This window comes from Schistocerca gregaria, chromosome 1, assembly GCF_023897955.1.
Source record: "Schistocerca gregaria isolate iqSchGreg1 chromosome 1, iqSchGreg1.2, whole genome shotgun sequence".
Classification (NCBI taxonomy): Eukaryota; Metazoa; Arthropoda; class Insecta; order Orthoptera; family Acrididae; genus Schistocerca; species Schistocerca gregaria.
In genome coordinates, this window is record NC_064920.1 from 245653669 (window position 1) to 245671517 (window position 17849).

General features: G+C 45.0%; 1 protein-coding gene across 2 annotated transcripts in view; it reads left to right on the forward strand.

The window, feature by feature from the left end:
• The window catches only part of LOC126339150 (protein tiptop), a 1078908-nt gene that overhangs the window by 1044817 nt on the left and 16242 nt on the right, over positions 1-17849 (forward strand). For both annotated transcript variants that reach the window (XM_050001608.1, XM_050001607.1), the window contains exon 2: positions 16312-16630. In XM_050001608.1, the coding sequence (XP_049857565.1) occupies positions 16312-16630 (319 nt within the window). The remainder of the gene's footprint in view (positions 1-16311; positions 16631-17849) is intronic.

Genomic DNA, 17849 nt, shown 5'->3' on the forward strand with positions numbered 1-17849 from the left:
GACAAAGACGTAGTCAGTGATGTTTGGTTGAATATGGAGAACTTGAGGTCAGTTATGATAGTAATATCCTCTTTCATTAATTCATTCTTTTTTTTCTTTCATTCTGCATATTGCCTCTGAGAGACTGAAATGGATAGGGACTACTTACAATAGAACGGCAAAGCCAAACAATTACAAGAGATTTTTCTCCATTCGTAACAACATGAAATACTGCTTGTAATACGGAAAATAATTTAAGCATTACGTAAGAGACAATTAATTTATTTTTCCATTACCAATACACGTTTCAGCACTTGATGTACTGTCTTCAGTGTCTTTATTAAAATTATTATTCTGCCTTTTGTTTCACCGTCAGTTAGTCTATGCTTGTAGTGTAATGCAACATACTTTATTCAGCGTGTCACAGCTTCTGGTGCTGCCATCTTGTTCACCATTGTATTATACATATTATTTTTTTCACTATTTTATTGCAAGAGTTTTCATTTTCTTTCACCATGATAATACATTGTTTCTGTTGTCAGCTCATGTGTTATTATGCTAAAACATGTAAGGATAAAGGGAAAAAAATTAAATGTGTCTTGTATAAAAAGGAAATCTTTTCAGCTTTTCGTAGCAAGTACGTGAACAACGATGTGCTTCACTGCCGAGACGACGAATAGGTGTTGTCATAATTTTATCTCAGTGCAATGGCTATTGGCATAGAAAGATGCAAATGCGTAAGAGGTATGGATAACAACTTGGGTTCTGTCTACATACTATACGAAAAATTTGGAAATTTACTTGTTAACTGAGTTACGAAACTTCCATATGAAGCTGCTTGGTCCCTTATCGGCAGAAATATTATCTGTTAACTACTGGCACCGAGTGACACATTTCACAAAATTTGAACTGTCTACCACTGATTGGTTATTAAAATTCTGAGTAGTTGCCAGCCATCCTTCCTCACCTTATCATGTACCTAATAGAAATTTCAATTTGGACTTGTATATATTGACGTTCACGTAACATCTCTGTATTGAAGAACCTGATTTATGAAGTCGCAGACCTTGTTCGGCGGGAAGTGGTGATTGAAAATTCTCAGCTCCTGATTTATTGGCGATTCCTGCAATCATAAACGAGGGTACGGAGTAGTCACGAACTCCACACTCCAAGGCTGCGGTTAATTGAAACGTGGAGCTCAGTGTTTCCTGCTGATGATTGCGGAGCTTTATTGAACAACGACCATCTCGGTATTTATTAATTCTGACAGGTAATGCTTTCAAGCTGGACAGCCATCGAAGCTAAGGATACGTTATAGTCAACTGGCGAACGGCTGTGACCTGTATTGACGCCTGGGAAGTTCCTGAACTTTATGTCGCTGTGGTATATTTTTGAAGCCTACTGTTTTTTTTGCGTTAGCGGCTTGCTCAATTTATTTGATTTTCAGATCGCAGAGATGGCATATTGCACACTTCTGACAGAGGATATCAGTCCCTTTATTAATAGAAATTTTCATTCCAAACGTAGTATGGATTGGTATAATATTAATCACCTGTGATGATTGACAGACAACAATATTAGAAATGTTGTCTTAGAAATACTTCTAAGACGATATTTCTTATACAGATTGCTTTTTAGGTAATCGGAAGACACTGTTTACAATATTAAGCGTAATACTCACGCTTCTTCAGATTAAAGTAAAATCTACTAATAATAGCAAAATCGTCTTGTAAACATCGTTAATGTATTCCATTATTAATGTGAATCGCACATGAATCATGATTTAGTCCATGATCTGACGATTATATTAAAATTTAGAAGTTAGTTTCTAGTCTCACAGATCATTTCAACGACTCTTTTATAGAAATGATGTGGAACTAGTCAGTTTACAGGATATGTACAAATATACATGCTTACTGTTAACACTAATGAAAATATTATTAGTTTTAGTCCTCCTCATGCAATACTCTTTTCTTTTACTGGCTACCAATTTTTAAGTGGAAATTCATCATTGGATTAGACGGAGTTGTTCAGGAGAAATGACTTTAAATTAGATGTAAAATTCGCTTCTCCGCCTGTCATACATTTAAGTTATTGGGCAAATGATCAAAAGTTTTTGTTTCTGCACATTGAACTCCTTTCTGAGCCAGTGACTGCTTCAACAAAGGTAGTAAATATCGTTTTCTCCTCTAGTGTTGCAGGTATGAACATCACCGTTCTTCTCAAATTTTGATGGATTATGTATGACGAGTTTCACTCGCGAATATATGTTTTGTGACGGAGCAGTTGAAATGCCTAGCTTTTTGAGGAGGCTGCATTCCGGCAAATAATTCATTCAAATTTTGGTGGAGCAAACTGCAGTACCAGCTAGAGGTATGACTCCCTTAAAAGAACACCACATATAACTGTTATTGCTCGCTTTTGCCCACTCAGTGCTTTCTTTCTAATTGTTGAGTTACCACAGAAAAATGATGTTCACATTACTTTCTGTGAGATGATGGTACGAATTTCCGTGTCCTGGAAATAGGTAAAATGCCATTGTATTGTGCCCTTGCAGTATCAACTCAAAGCCTAAGCATTCCTCTATGTAAGTTAACGTGGAATATTTCTTAGCTTTTTTTGTGAGGCACATGCTCCCAACATACACCAAAATGTTTTGTGCACGCGCTGTGTATACTGTACCTACAAAGAAGAAGCTGATGTGACTTGGATCCATTTCTTCGATGTTCAAGGTGCGGCCGACGTCTCCTTGGCCGCTGCCGGCCTCCTAGGAAATCAACGGAGCCGGCCACCAGTTAGGCCGTCAATTAAGCGATGCCCCAGGGTCCGGGCCCAAAGAAGGCAGCACGCGTCACGGCGGGAACGGCAGCTGAATACTGCACGAGCGCTCTCCACCGTGCGTCGCCACGCGTTTTCGGGAAACAGCAGGAAGAGCTGCGGCTCTGTCGTCCACGTATACCAGATTTATATTCTCTCGCGCCAGTTTGCTCAGTGCTGTTTAAGTTTTCTAGCATTCGGGTGATCGCGCCATGGACATGAATGTGGGAAAATGATTAGAACCTGCTCACAATTTCGACGTTTCGTTTACAGCACAAAGAGCTGAATTTTCCAGTAATGCGTACGAAGTGCCAACTGTTTTCAAAAGTGTTCGTCCACGTCGCTCAACCGTAGGGGCCATGTTAGAACATTCCGGCAAATAATTCATTCAAATTTTGGTGGAGCGAAACTGCAGTACGGGCTGGAGGTGTACAAAATCACTTGTTTATCTTTTAGTATCTACTAAGGTTTGTAACTTTATCTGTCCACATTGTGCGCAGCAGATCAGATATTTTTATGCATGTTGGTATAGATCAGTGAGGGCACCGCTTGTAGCTCGACAGATATCTGAATGGCACTCCACTTCTAGCCCCATGTTCATAAGCACGACAGGTGTTGTGGCCGCTACTGCGACGTAGGTCCCTTGTCTCAAATGTACCAGATATCGAACCTTTGTCCTGTGAACAACGTCCGTGGTAAGCCCTCACGAACTGAAATCCATCGGAGTCAGGTCGGGAGACCGAGGGGCCCAGGCAATATGACTGCCCCCCATTCAAATTCAACGCTCAGAAAAAGTCTCATGGAGAAATGTGGTAACAACGCTGTGGTAGAGAGAGGTTGGGAGGGGGCACCATCTTGCTGGAAAATGACGTCAGAAGGCGTCAGTGGCTGCATAGAGAGCCAACGTGCCGTCACTAGCGCTCATGCGCCATGCCACTCGGCGCTGTTCGTTATATGGCGAGGATCAAATGGTTCAAATGGCTCTGAGCACTATGGGACATCTCATTTCAACATGCAAGACGCCTCTAATAATAGTTGGCAAGAATAATCTTAATTGGTTCATCAACAACTAACTAAAACTCCTTGAGCTGTAGCCGGTTTCCGTGTACCCCGACGACCCTCGTGCATACTGAATCTGATCTGAACTGACTGTGCCATATGAGGAGCATTGCAACACCATTGGCGATGAAACTCCTCTCCTCAACATGACTGCGGGGAAGAGCAGAAAACTGTTCATCATATAGCATTTACCTGTTCCCTCACAGCATTCAAAGGGGCAACACAATTAGTTTGCAGGAACTTCTGACTGTATTTAAAAGCTGGTCTTATCGTTATGAACCTATTACGAACCTGAGATTGTGTGTATCCGTGTAGAAATGTACATATTTGTTATAGATAGTTGTTTACTATTTTCTCCTGTCGTCATAAGATAAATAAATAAACCTGGCAGTGGGGAGAGGATACCCTGTCCCAACATTCGTGTAGGGTTGAAGGGAAGCTTCCCGAAATCTTTATCAAAGCCGGTGGATTGGACCTACTTTTAAGATATTCCTTTGACCAAGTTGTCCACTGTCGCATGCCCACTTAAAACAAAAAAGAAGGATAAAAATGCATGCGACTGTTTATCACATGGGAAAACAGCTATGAAGTTACTGCGAGTGAGAGAAGTTCATGTTCATTAGGTCAGTATATGATGTATACACTCCCAAGTGAGTGGGAAAAACAGCCAGGGCGTCTTGTCCTGTGAGCTGCAAATTCATATCGCCATGACAGAAAAAAAAAGACTCTGTGAAACAAATTAGCTTTGGCGACGATCTGGCATCTCAATCCTCGTACACGGTATCGGTGTTTTTGCCTATAACATTGTGAAAAAGTTCATGACGAAGTCTTTGAGGGCTTTTTTTCCGAGAAGGTATGGGAGTGTGCCAAAGTAGGGTACAGAGAGCCGACTGCGGAGTCGAGTCAGACCGTATCGGCGCGGTAATAGGCAGCTAATGAAAGTAAAGCGAGCCCGCGATGGGTGGCGAGCAGCTGAATGAAGATGGAGTAGCTGCTCTTGATGGGCTTGTCAGTTAATAGAGCGCCGACTCAACTTCGCCTCCGTGAGACGGCCCTGGAACTTTCCAATTGCGCCCTTGTCTTAACCGGCTGATTGCTCATTTGGATTTCAGCTCGCGGGTTTACGGAACCATAGCTAATCTTTCACTCACTTGGGTGAATATTCGAAAATGTACTGTGGAGAGTACGCCTCGGACAGCTGGAATTCCGTCAGCTGAGAGAGGAGGGAGAGTTTGTGTCAGAATGACTGTGACTAATGTTATGTGCTCTTAACGCTCCTGTTGAAATTCCTTAGTGGCTCAGTTATGCACAGTCGCTCTGTATCGAACTGATAGGATCGACAAATGTTTTAGAAGACTGAAGATCCAATTAGGAGTATGCCGGAACGAAAAGACAGGGGCTGCTTTCTAATTTTCATGTAGAAAGTGTATAAGGCAAGGTCCTACAGCCCAGAACGGATCTTAAATCTCTTGAGCCTTTTTGAACTGCACACTACTTCAAAACCACGCGTTATAAGCGCACGGCTCGACAGCTAAGAAGTTCAGAGCATGCGCCCTGTAATTAAAGGAATCTTAAGGGATACCAGCTTTCTGGTAATTACAAGGTCCCATCTCGCTGGTTTTAGTCGATAGGACAAGACGGCAAAGGATTTCAGCTTTTGATGTGGGTTTTGCGCTCCACGTCCTTCTCTTCACAAAGAAAACATATCCGTTTAGGTTACACAGCAGGGCATTTACAAGACCTAAGAGAGAAAACGTCCTAGCTGCAGAAGGCTGCAGATCGTATGGGGAAAGGGGAAGGTGATACTGGGAAATGGGAAAGTACAGCTTCCGTGCGAAAGTATTCGTTCACCTAGTCGAAAGGGCAAAACTACACTTCTTAAGATATGAATAAGATTTTTCACGGGTAATTTCCTGCCTTTCATCTATTTTTACAGCGCAGGCCCTCCAGATTGTCGCATTCAACAGTCGTAAATCGTTTCAAGACACACTACATATGCTTCCGTTACACGCAAACTTTCGATTTAATGGCGCAGAATTTCGTTTGTATAAGTTATCAGGAAAGACATGTACAGTTGTTAACCCCGAGGGCCAACGTAGATGGAAACGAGTCCTTCCTTCGCTCACATAGACTCTCTTCGTTTGCACGTGGGCGAATGATTCCCCTCAAGCGTATCCGTTTTTGTGCTGGTGACTATCAGTACATACAGAATGCAGCGAAAGCAGTGGGTGAATTTATTATTTATTTATTTATTTCTTACGTTGCAGCCTATTACTAGCGATTTGCAAACACATTGTAGTGATGCTGATCTGTTAACGTAAGTTTTCTTATCTTTATGACAGAACGTAATTGAAGTAATTCTTTCTGCGGTAGCTGTAGATGTTTCTACTACCATGAATACAGGAAATGAAATAAGATGTTGCTTGGACCCTTCACTGCCACGCGGGATTAGACGAGCGGTCTAATGCGCTGTAGTCATGGACTGTGCGGCTGGTCCCGGCAGAGGTTCGAGTCCTCCCTCGGGCATGTGTGTGTGTGTTTGTCCTTAGCATGATTTAGGTTACTTAGTGTGTAAGGTTAGGGACTGATGACCTTAGCAGTTAAGTCCCGTAAGATTTCACACACACATTTTTTTGTAGCCTGCGCTATTCAGCCGGTTGCAATGGCCGAGCGGTTCTAGGTGCTACAGTCTGGAATCGCGCGACCGCTACGCTCGCAGGTTCGAATCCTGCCTCGGGCATGGATGTGTATGATGCCCGTAGGTTAGTTAGGTTTAACTAGTTCTAAGTTCTAGGGGACTGATGACCTCAGCGGTTAAGTCCCATAGTGCTCTGAGCCATTTGAACTAGATTTGTTACTGGTAGGTTTGATCATTACGCTAGTGGTACGGAAATGCTTCAGGAACTCGGGTGGGAGTCTCTCGACGAAAGGAGGCGTTCTTTTCGTGAATCACTACTGAGGAAATTTAGAGAACCAACATTTGAGGCTGTCTGCTGTACAATTTTACTGCCGCCAACTTATATTTCGCGTCAAGACCACAAAGATAAGATAAGAGAGATTAGGGCTCGTACAAAGGCATATAGGCAGTCATTTTTTTCCTCGTTCTGTTTGTGAGTGGAACAGCGAGAGAAGATGCTAGTTGTGGTACGAGGTACCCTCCGCCACGCACCGTATGGTGGATTGCGGAGTATGTATGTAGATGTAGATGTAGACTGCGTGCTTGTCCTGTAGAATGCGACTTCAGTGTGTTACCAGCTCATCACCCCTTTCGTGTAACAGCATTCGAATCGACTCTCTTCGGAGCAGTAATGTGTTTAGCATCTCACCAACGGAGGTGGCCTGACGTAACAGGGGCTTCAATATTTCTTTGGCAGGCACATTCGCACGGCTCTTTTCTTTACCTCCGGGCAGGCGGGTGATTACGCCGAGCAGAGGTTACGCTCATCTCGTTTATTTGTTACTCGGTGCCTCGGAAACCCTGGGACGGACGGGATTAATAGAGAAGCGTCAGCCACCTGTAGCTGTCACGGCGTGAAAGAGAGCCTCACTTAAACAGCGCGGGGCCCTTCTGGAAGGCGCCGGCTGCAGGGGCCTCGTTAAGGTGTTTTGGCGGCAGCCGCTGCGCGTGTCCGTGCGCCCGCCAGCCACTTAGCCGCTCCTTTGAGCCGCGCCGGCCCGGGGTCAGCGTTAACGCGCCGATGCGCTTTTTTACCTCCTTTTCCCCGGCTGCCAGAGCGCGCTTCTTGTCGCTAATTACCACGAGGGTGTCGCGGCCGGATCCGCTGAATGGGGCGGACGGGCAAAAAGAGAGCTTCCGCCTGTGTTTCGGCGGACGATTTGCCGCGCTCGCGGGCCCGTCCGGCCGCGTAGCGATTCCCTGCGGACGTGACAGCGCTATGCCGCAGTGGGTCGCTAACGCGCCGTGCCTGGCCAGCCCTCGCGGCGGGGGTCGGCTCCCGACTACGCCTCGCACCTGAGTACCCAGCACGTTGGTCGCCCACCTCATCACGTCGGCCGCTGCCAACATACCATAGTGGCCTCGCTTTTTATCTAGATTTCACCTTCGGAAAGCTGCGGTGCGGCTTACATCCGCTACCACTTCTTTTTACATATCCTTGCTCTAAAACAAAGCCGGCCGGGGTGGCCGAGCGGTTCTTGGCGCTACAGTCTAGAACCGCGCGACCGCTACGGTAGCAGGTTCGAATCCTGCCTCGGGCGTGGATGTGTGTGATGGCCTTAGGTTAGTTAGGTTTAAGTAATTCTAAGTTCTAGCGGTTCTAGGGGACTAATGACCTCAGAAGTTAAGTCCCATAGTGCTCAGAGCCATTTGAATTTCTAAAACAAATTGCGCTCATTAGAAAAAAATCAGTTAGCATCTGTAATCGAAACTGGCGGCAAGGCATTATATTACGCAAAACTGCAGACGTTTACCGGTATTTTAGTGGCGTTAATATTATATTGGTCTACCAATATTGTTTCGTAACCTTGTAATCACTTTCAGTTTGGTACTGGTACTGGTACTGATTTCTGCCGATATGGATGACAATTTAGAGACAAAAGCATCAACGAGCCAAGGAATTTGACGCAGATACGATGCAAGCTTCAAACATATGCAACAGACAGGCCGGAAGAAAGTATAGACTGGACGAACCTGAAGTGCGACTTTGTGTTGCTTCAGAGGAAAAACGGGCGAAGGCAATGTCAACGACAAAATCGGCCAGGGGACCGAAATGTGGCGAATGTGCGGACCTTGAAGCTTAAGTTCTTTCAAAATATGGTTCAAATGGCTCTGAGCACTATGGGACTTAACATCTGAGGTCATCACGTCCCTAGAACTTAGAACTACTTAAACCTAACTAACCTAAGGACATAACACACATCCATGCCCGAGGCAGGATTCGAACCTGCGACCGTTGTGGTCGCGTTGAGGTTCTTTGCTCTGTGCAAGATAAGAGGAAAGATGGGATGCGTATCCAATCGAAGGTCTTTGAAATCGCGAGTCTTAAACGTGCGAGAAGGAAAATTTCGCCGGGGGTATTTTGTTGGTGTCGTCAGTTTATGCGGACAAATGGTCTTATTCCTCAGTGAAGTACTATTCTAGCACAGAGAATGCCAGCAGATTTCGAGAAAAAAAGTCACTCATACTCTTTACAGTAGATTCACAATGCTGACGAAACGCCAGTATTTTTTTTTTTTTACTAGGAGAACAAAACGACACTAGACCTGAAAGGGGGTACGAAGTATTCCATTAAGAGGAACCTGGAATGACAACGTAGAATAAATGTGATATTTGTTGTTACAGCCAATGGGGGCAAGTTACTGCCCTTATGTCATTCTGAAAACGAAAACTATGTGCAAACGAAACTTTTCCAAGGGCTTAGCGATTTGTTGCCAAGAATAGAGCTGGCTGACAATGCAACTGATTTTCGACTGGCTGTCTACTGTTTGGAGTGGCAGACGTGGGGCACTCCTTGCTAAGAGAGTGAAGCTAATGGCAAATTACTATCAGACCAATAAGGTGACTGGCGTTCGTGAAACCGAATCTTCTGGCACTAACACGTTAAAGCGTCTGCCGCCATCGAACTATACGAATAACAGCCAACTACTCTGGCTAGGCCACGTTGTCGAAGGGTGAGTGAAGCCCTCTCAGCCGTCTCATTGTTAATGCGGTAAGTGGGACAAGCTAAACAAGCCGACAAACTGCTGCGACCTCTTCTCTTTTTACCATTTACTTCGTTGTCCAAAATCGAAGAATCAGATGGGTGACAACAAGTACGCAGTGCTTTGATAAGAAGGTCATTTGTTCTGAATGAGCCATAATTTTGAAGAGGTAATTGGGTTTCGCTGTCTCGGAAGTAGAGCAGATTAAGAAGGAACATTCACGATAGGCGTAGTAGGAAGCACAGCGCAAGCATCGTTATTACGTACAAGGAATGGTTCTGACGCCTTTTTACCAGGGAAAAATTCGTGGAAAGCAGCGTTTGGGGCGCAGAGTAAAACATGGGCTGTGGAAAAGATGGAAGTGAAACGATTACAGTGGTTTGAAATGTGGTGTTAAAGAAGACTGCTAAAGATCATCTGACTTGATGGAGAAAGGAATGAAGATCTGCTGATACGAGTCAACGACAAAAAAAATTAGTGATAAAGAACTAAATGAATCAGAAAGAGAGAATAGCGGCTTATATATTACATGCGTTAATCATATTTACAGGGATGTTGGAAGGTAACAGTCATAGGGTGGGCCTAGATACGAGTGCATAAGGAATCATTGATGATATAGGATGCAGGACTATGTTGAAATGAATAAGATAAGACGCAAGCGATACGAACTGAGAACTGAATCAAGAACTCCGTCGCTCTCTAAAAAAATACCCTTGGCATCGCTCTGTGACGATAGCGCAAAAATAATAGATAATAAAGCTGGTATTCTAAGTAATTATAGCCGAAACTCAAATTTATCGGGAAACGTGTGTAACACGACATCGTAAGACTTCTTTGAAATACATTCTTGTTCTGGTAACGTTACCAGATACTACGCTGTATTTAGGATTCGGCGCGTACAGCTGTCGTTTCCCTCTTAGTTTTTTCTGCTTACAGTAATGCCTCAAATATTCTCGTCAGGCGTTGATGCCCAGAACAGTGTTGCTGGATATTGACAACCACAATAGTTATTGTTGCGTGTACTGTATCTAGGAGAAATTGGTGGATGCCTTTCTCGGCAGTGTTCGTACATCATTTGCCTGATACTGACAATACTTAGCAGTATACGCAATTCCCAATACAGTAAACATCCATTGCACCTCTGGCGCTAAATGTCGTCGAAAGAAGGACAAAGTAGCGGTATTGTTTTGCGAACTGATTTATACTCATCCTTTTTTGATATGTTTGTGGTCTGACATCGACTGCAATGAACTTACATCTCTTTACATTTTATGCGAAGACGAGAGCACTTTTTCAGTTTCGCGCGAACGACTCAAGACTGCTTCGGGACTGAGCGACCAGTGAAATGCGATGCTACCGGATTTGTTGGATGTAGAGATCACAGAGAGGCGTTCCCTTTCAGTGGGATTAGGAGCGTCAGGTCGCAGCGGATTCCGGCGTCGCAGATCACCGCCTCTGATCTCCTTACCTCTGGGTGCGCCCGGTGACTCATCAGCGCCTTCATTCTGACGTCACTCGGTCTTTTCCCCGAGTCTTCGGCCGAGCATTCATTAATCTTATTCATGTCTCTGAATGTTTCCTGATTCACCGTGACCTTCTCCTGTCTGTCACGTAGAACTACGAAACTAATCGTTTTGTAGCGAACTCAATGTGAATCTGTCAGACAGTTCTACGCCAAATTCTTGAAGTTACTTTCGTGCAAATGCGTTTGTATCAAAATAAACAACTGCGTTCGCAAGATAATGACGTCTTCAAACGATTCTTTTTATTTTATTTTCAGATGAAATTCGTTTTACGAATAACACCATTTTATCCTCATCATTTTCCTGTTGGACCATGCTGTCAGTTTCATTCAAATATGATATCTGAGGTCATTCGCCCATGTGTTCCCCAGCCACAATATCTTCGAAGAGCTAATTTTAGACGGAGCCTTTCTATCAGCCCTTAGGTGTGTTACCATTTTGTTTTTGAATATAATCTTTATTGCCAATACAATCTGAAAGGAACATACACTACAATGAAGAGTCGTCCATGGAGATTTGTTCTAACTCAGCACATGCTCAATATGTCCACCATTTCGTTTCCTAACTTCCTTCAAACGAACACTGACGTTAATGATTACCCTACGGCACATGCCTCCCGTAATTTCACTTCAAGCTTGAAGAATAAATCTTCTGACCTCACGTGGACGTTTCGGGAAAATTTTTTCCTTTAGGTACCACCCAAAGAAAAAAGTCACATGGATTAAGGTCTGGACTGTGGGAGGGGCCAACTTTGTCCGTCATTGAAGCGACCTGGAAACCTGAGTGAAATGATCCGCATGTCGAAATGCTCGTGTAAAAACTCCAACACAGTGTTTGCAGTACGTGGCCTTGCTCCATCTTGCATGAACCACTGCGTATTGAAGGGCAAGGCAGTAGCAAGAAGCTGTGGCATTTAATGGAGCTCAGAAGACTTATTCTTCAAGCTTGCAGTGAAATTACGGAAGACATGTGCCGTAGGGTAATCACTAACTTCAGTGTTCGTTTGAAGGAAGTTAGGAATCGAAACGGTGGACATATTGAGCATGTGCTGAGTTAGAACAAATCTCCATGGACGGCTCTTCAATGTAGTATATGTTCCTTTCAGATTGTATTGACAATAAAGTTTATATTCAAAAACAAAATGGTAACACATTTCGCCACCCTGTATATTGCTCTTAAGATGTTGTCTAGACTGTGGAAATCGGTATAAGACCACGTTCTTCAACGTCTCGACGAGGGAATAACACGAAAGTACAGTTAAAACTGTCGTCATCGTGGCCACCGAAAGGGTAGCGAAACGGTCCACCGGTCGAGTATGTGGCGGAACGTACTCGTGCGTGACTTGCAGGTCCCTCCCAGATGAACACTCAGAAATTACAACTCATCACGTTTGATTACCTGCTCGCAGCTGGAGTCATAGTGTCTCCAGAGTGTGGGAGAAAAAGATGCGAAACCCCGGCTGGCTAATTTGCTGACAATGGCGTGCCCACGGAGCGGCCAGTGGCAGCCATCCATGAAGCGTGCACGCGGGGCTGTTTGCCGCGACAACTTGCCCGGAGCTGCCCGCTTTTTCCGACGCTCCACTGCCGCTGTAGAGACATCGGCGCCTCTGTTCGGCGACTGCGGAACGGCACTTTTTTTTATGGTTCGGAAGAAACGCGCCACAGTATGCTCGCTAATGCTCGGACAACGGTAGCTGCAGCGCAGGCAATTTCTTTTCCCGTTTTATTCTCGCCGAGCTGCCACTGCATTCTGTACTTCGAGGACGTGCTGTTTGTGCGAAGGACAATGGGGCAGCATAAGCTGCTGTGTTTGTTCCATTTTCTCCTTTGATCGCATGCAGTTCTAGCAGTAACATGTAAATATAGAATTTTATCTGTGTACACATCACAAAAAAGTAATACACAGTGTAAAAGTAAAACAAGAAAACAATGGATGAACGGAAACCAGATGTGGAATTAATCTGTTGCGTCCTGATATGTGAATTCCACGACATCTGGATTGCCATCTCTTAATCTGACTTTACTAATTATAGATGAGACAGATAGACTTTTGTAATTATTAATAGCATCTTGATGTGCGGCTGGCCGGGGTGGTCGAGCGGTTCTAGGCGCTACAGTCTGGAACCGCGCGACCGCTACGGTCGCAGATTCGAATCCTGCCTCGGGCATGGATGTGTGTGACGTCCTTAGGTTAGTTACGTTTAAGTAGTTCTAAGTTCTAGGGGACTGATGACCTCAGAAGTCCCATAGTGCTCAGAGCCATTTGAACCATCTTAATATGCACTCTTAGGCTGTACGGCGCTGCCTGTAGATCAGATAAAAGTTCCTCGCATACCTACAATCGAGGTGGTAAACTCTGGTATCACTTGCGAACGCTTATTGCCAAAAATTCCATCATTTGGGGTATCATCTGAAGTTCGTGATTTTTTTTTGGGGGGGGGGGGGGGGGGGTGCGGCGGGCCGCGCTTCACGGTACGAAATCCTGATGATTTAACCTGCATTCTTGTCTCTTCTGTCCAAAAGCATCATGTTGCCCTTCCTGCAAACATTTCAGATATCAAACTGTTCAATTCGATTTTTTATTTTACTCCACTGTGAAGCTCACTGTACACGTAGGAGATGTGGTGGTGTAGAGTTGTTTCCATTAGATTAGCAGTCCAGGGATATTGGCGCTGTTGAAATACAGGGTGTACGGAAATTCCCGTTACGAACTGCTGGACTTGTAGAGGAGAGTGATTAGATACTATTTTGAACTGAAACCAATGTGCGAAACCGTTCCATTTCTGTGTTACTAAAAAATGGAAACATGTTGGTAACGTGACCACGTTTACAAGTAATTGATTATACGTGACCCAGTACGTCATTTATTTTATAGTTCGACTCATTAATGGCCATATAAATCGCTCGTGTGTCCGTGTATGCGAGGGAGTCGGTCGTTGTGGAGAGCGATCTTGATAAAGGATCTTCCATTGCCGTGAGCTTAGCCATTCAGAAGGATCACGTTTATGTATTCTGCAAACGAGTACTCAACTCTGACTCTCACAGACAGGTGAATGAGAAACGAACGAGGTCAGTGAGGTAGGATGGAGTCAAATGACATCAGGCGACCCGATGTAACCATCCCGCACCACGACTACCGTGTTGCATACCTACCTATCAAATGTGTTTTCAGATGGCTGCAACATGTAAACATTTCCAGATATGGGTTCCTGCTCAAAGCATTGCGCACTCACTTCACTCTAAAAGTCCCAGAAGTCTGTAATGGAATTTTCCGAACACCCTGTATAGTTAGTTAAATGAGCTTTGGCCTTCCCTTGGCATTATAATTACCAAGAGCATTATATAACCAATCTAGGGAGCCGTATCTTGATGCAGGCTATGTGGACGGACTTGTACAGTAGTTCATACGTTGCTATATCGTTGGATGCTAACGGGTTTTGGAGGCTGATTGGGAACTGATGGCCAATAGCCTGAAGATTACTGACATGAACATTGATGTGATACGCTTTCCGAGGACATCGAATAATTATGCAGCAATGACTTTAATGAAATGCACGCACCTGCTTTTCAGTCCGTACTGGCGGTTGCCGCACCACAGTGTGTCCATATTTAGCATTGGTATTTCGTCCGCCCCTGGTAACTGAGTGGTAGCCCGACACACAGTTTTGCCGGCACTGTAGCTCAGCGTGCTCGGTCAGAGGGTTAGCTACCCTCTGTAAAAAAATAAAAATAAAAATAAAAATAAAAACTGAGTGAATGGATCAACAAAGAACCTGAACGGCTGTCATTGGACGTCCACCACGAACAAATTCATCGACCAATATAGAGCAAAATGAGATTAAAAAAAAAAAAACTGGTCAGCGTGACGGAATGTCGTACCTAACGCCCCGGGTTCGATTCCGGGCTGGTTATTAGATTTTCTCCGCTCAGGAACTGGGTGTTGTGTTGTCCTTATCATCATTATCTCATCCCCATCGACACGCAAGTCGCCGAAGCGGCGTCAAGTCGAAAGACTTCCACCAGGCGGTCTACCCGACGGGAGGCCCTAGCCACACGGCATTCCCATTTATATTGCGAGTTAAAAAATTGGAGAGATGTTCTGTCCATTAATGTGTGTCTGTTTTCCGTATTCCTTGTATTTTTGATGCTACCGTATTCGTAAACCCCGAAGGTACTTATGAATAATTATGTATACTAGGATCCAAAATGCTTAATCTGGCTATGAACTAAACTACTGACAAGGGAACCTCCCCATCGCACCCCCCTCATATTTAGTTATAAGTTGGCACAGTGGATGGGCTTTGAAAAACTGAACACAGATCAATCGAGAAAACAGGAAGAAGTTGTGTGGAACTATGAAGAAAACAAGCAAAATATACAAACTGAGTAGTCCATGAGCAAGATAGGCAACATAAAAGAGAATGTGAGCTCAGGAGCGCTCTCGTGGTTAGCGTGAGCAGCTGCGCAACGGGAGGTCCTTGGTTCAAATCTTCCCTCGAGTGAACAGTTTATTTTCGCAAAGTTATGATCTGTCCGTTCGTTCATTGACGTCTCTGTTCACTGTAATAAGTTTAGTGTCTGTGTTTTGCGACCGCACCACAAAACCGTGCGATTAGTAGATGAAAGGACGTGCCTCTCCAATGGGAACCGAAAACATTTGATCGCAAGGGCATAGGTCAACCGATTCCTTCACAGGAAAACACGTCTGATATATTCTATACGACACTAGTGACGGCATGTGCGTCACATGACAGAAATATGTTGTCGACCCACCTAACTTGTACACTTTGTGAATGAGTAAAAAGATTCTTCTACCTTGCCCAATTTAGTGATGAAAACATAACGGACGGACAGATAATAATTGTCTGAAAATAAAAAATTAAACTCTCCACTCGAGGGAAGACTTGAACCAAGGACCTCTCGTTCCACAACTGCTCACGCTAACCACGGGACCATGGCGCTCCTGAGCTCACGTACTCCTTTATATTTCCTATCTTACACATGGACTACTCAGTTTGTATACTTTGCTTATTTTTTTCATAGTTCCACACAACTTCTTCCTGTTTTCTCGATTGATCTGTGTTCAGTTCTTCAAGGCCTATCCACTGTGCCAACTTATAACTAAATCTGAGGGGGGTGCGATGGGGAGGTTCCCTTGCGAGTACTTAAATGAGTGTACGTTGGAAATCAAAATAGCGATACTTGCCTCTGCGTTGACTGTGTCTCTCTGATATGGTGAGTAATGCGTGTCTGTGGTTGTGCTGTTACAGGGGAAGGCGGTGAGGGCGTGGTGGGAGGCGCGGGTGCGGCGGGCCCTGACAGCCCCGGAAGCAAGGCCGGCGGGGGCGGCGCCAGCTGCTCAGAGTCCGCGGGCTCCGCGTCGCCAGACCGCGACGCCGACGCCGCCTCCGACTGCTGCAGCCCCGAGCCGGAGGCAGACCAAGAGCCGGAGGCCGAGGTGGACGGCGACGCCGACGCCGACCAGGAGAGGGACTCTGAGCAGGGCGCCGACGCCGAGCACGAGGCCGACGCCGACGGCGACGGCGACGCCGCCTCGCCAGACCCGCTGCATCTCGCCACAGCGCACAGGTGAGCCTTATTCTTGCGCCATCCGTCTCCTGACTGGTTTGATGCCACCCGCCACGAATCTCTCTCTCGTGCCAACCTCTTCATCTCACAATACCACCCCCACAAGCGTAGTCAGTTATTTCTAGAACATATTCCAATCTCTGTCGTCTTCCACAGTTCTCACACTAGTACCATGAAAGTACACGTTCCAGTCACACTAATGCCACCACCTGTTACAGTGGACGTCGAAGTGCAATAACCACTCACAGGTGGCAGCATTAGCAGTGCAGGGTTCACAAAGTGTGTTGGGGGGACGCAGACAAAAGTGGAGTCGACCCAGTAAAGCGGAAACTGAGTGATTTATTAGACGTATTAAAAAACTAAAAACCCGCCTCGATTGCGAAAAAAGCACCTAGTGTTAACCCAGGTTGCGGCGTAGATAACTACACCTCCTTCAGAACAACAATAAAACCCACTAGTGCCTAAGAAGACCTTTTGTCAATGATTAAAAGAACACCATAGCTATATACTTATAAAAGAAAAAGGAAAGGAAAACACAAACAGTACATATGTACGAAGTCAAAACCATTACTTAATAGTGTACGCTCCACCTCACACCCATTCGGGAGGACGACGGTTCTATCCCGCCTCCAGCCATCCTGATTTAGGTTTTCCGTGATTTCCCTAAATCGTTTCAGGCAAATGCCGGGATGGTTCCTTTGAAAGGACACGGCCGATTTCCTTCCAAATCTTTCCCTAACCCGTGCTTGCGCTCCGTCTCTAATGACCTCGTTGTCGACGGGACCTTAAACTCTAACCACCAACACCACTCCACCTCACACCGGCCTATGTTCGATGGGCCATGACCCGCCATAAAGTGCAACTAGGGCTTGTAAGTGAGCGACCATCTGTAGCTGCAGTTTGTGGCGGGTCATGGCCCATCGAACGTAGGCCGGTGTGAGGTGGAGCGTACACTATTAAGTTACGTAATGCTTTTGACTTCGTAAATATGTACTGTTTGTGTTTTCCTTTTCTTTTTCGTTTATAAGTATACAGTTATGGTGTTCTTTTAATCATTGACAAAGGTCTTCTTAGGCACTAGTGGGTTTTATTGTTGTTCTGAAGAAGGTGTGGTTATCTACGCCGAAACCTGGGTTAACACTAGATGCTTTTTTCGCAATCGAGGCGGGTTTTTAGTCCTGAAGCGAATTCCGTCAGCTAAGTAGATATAGAAGGGCTA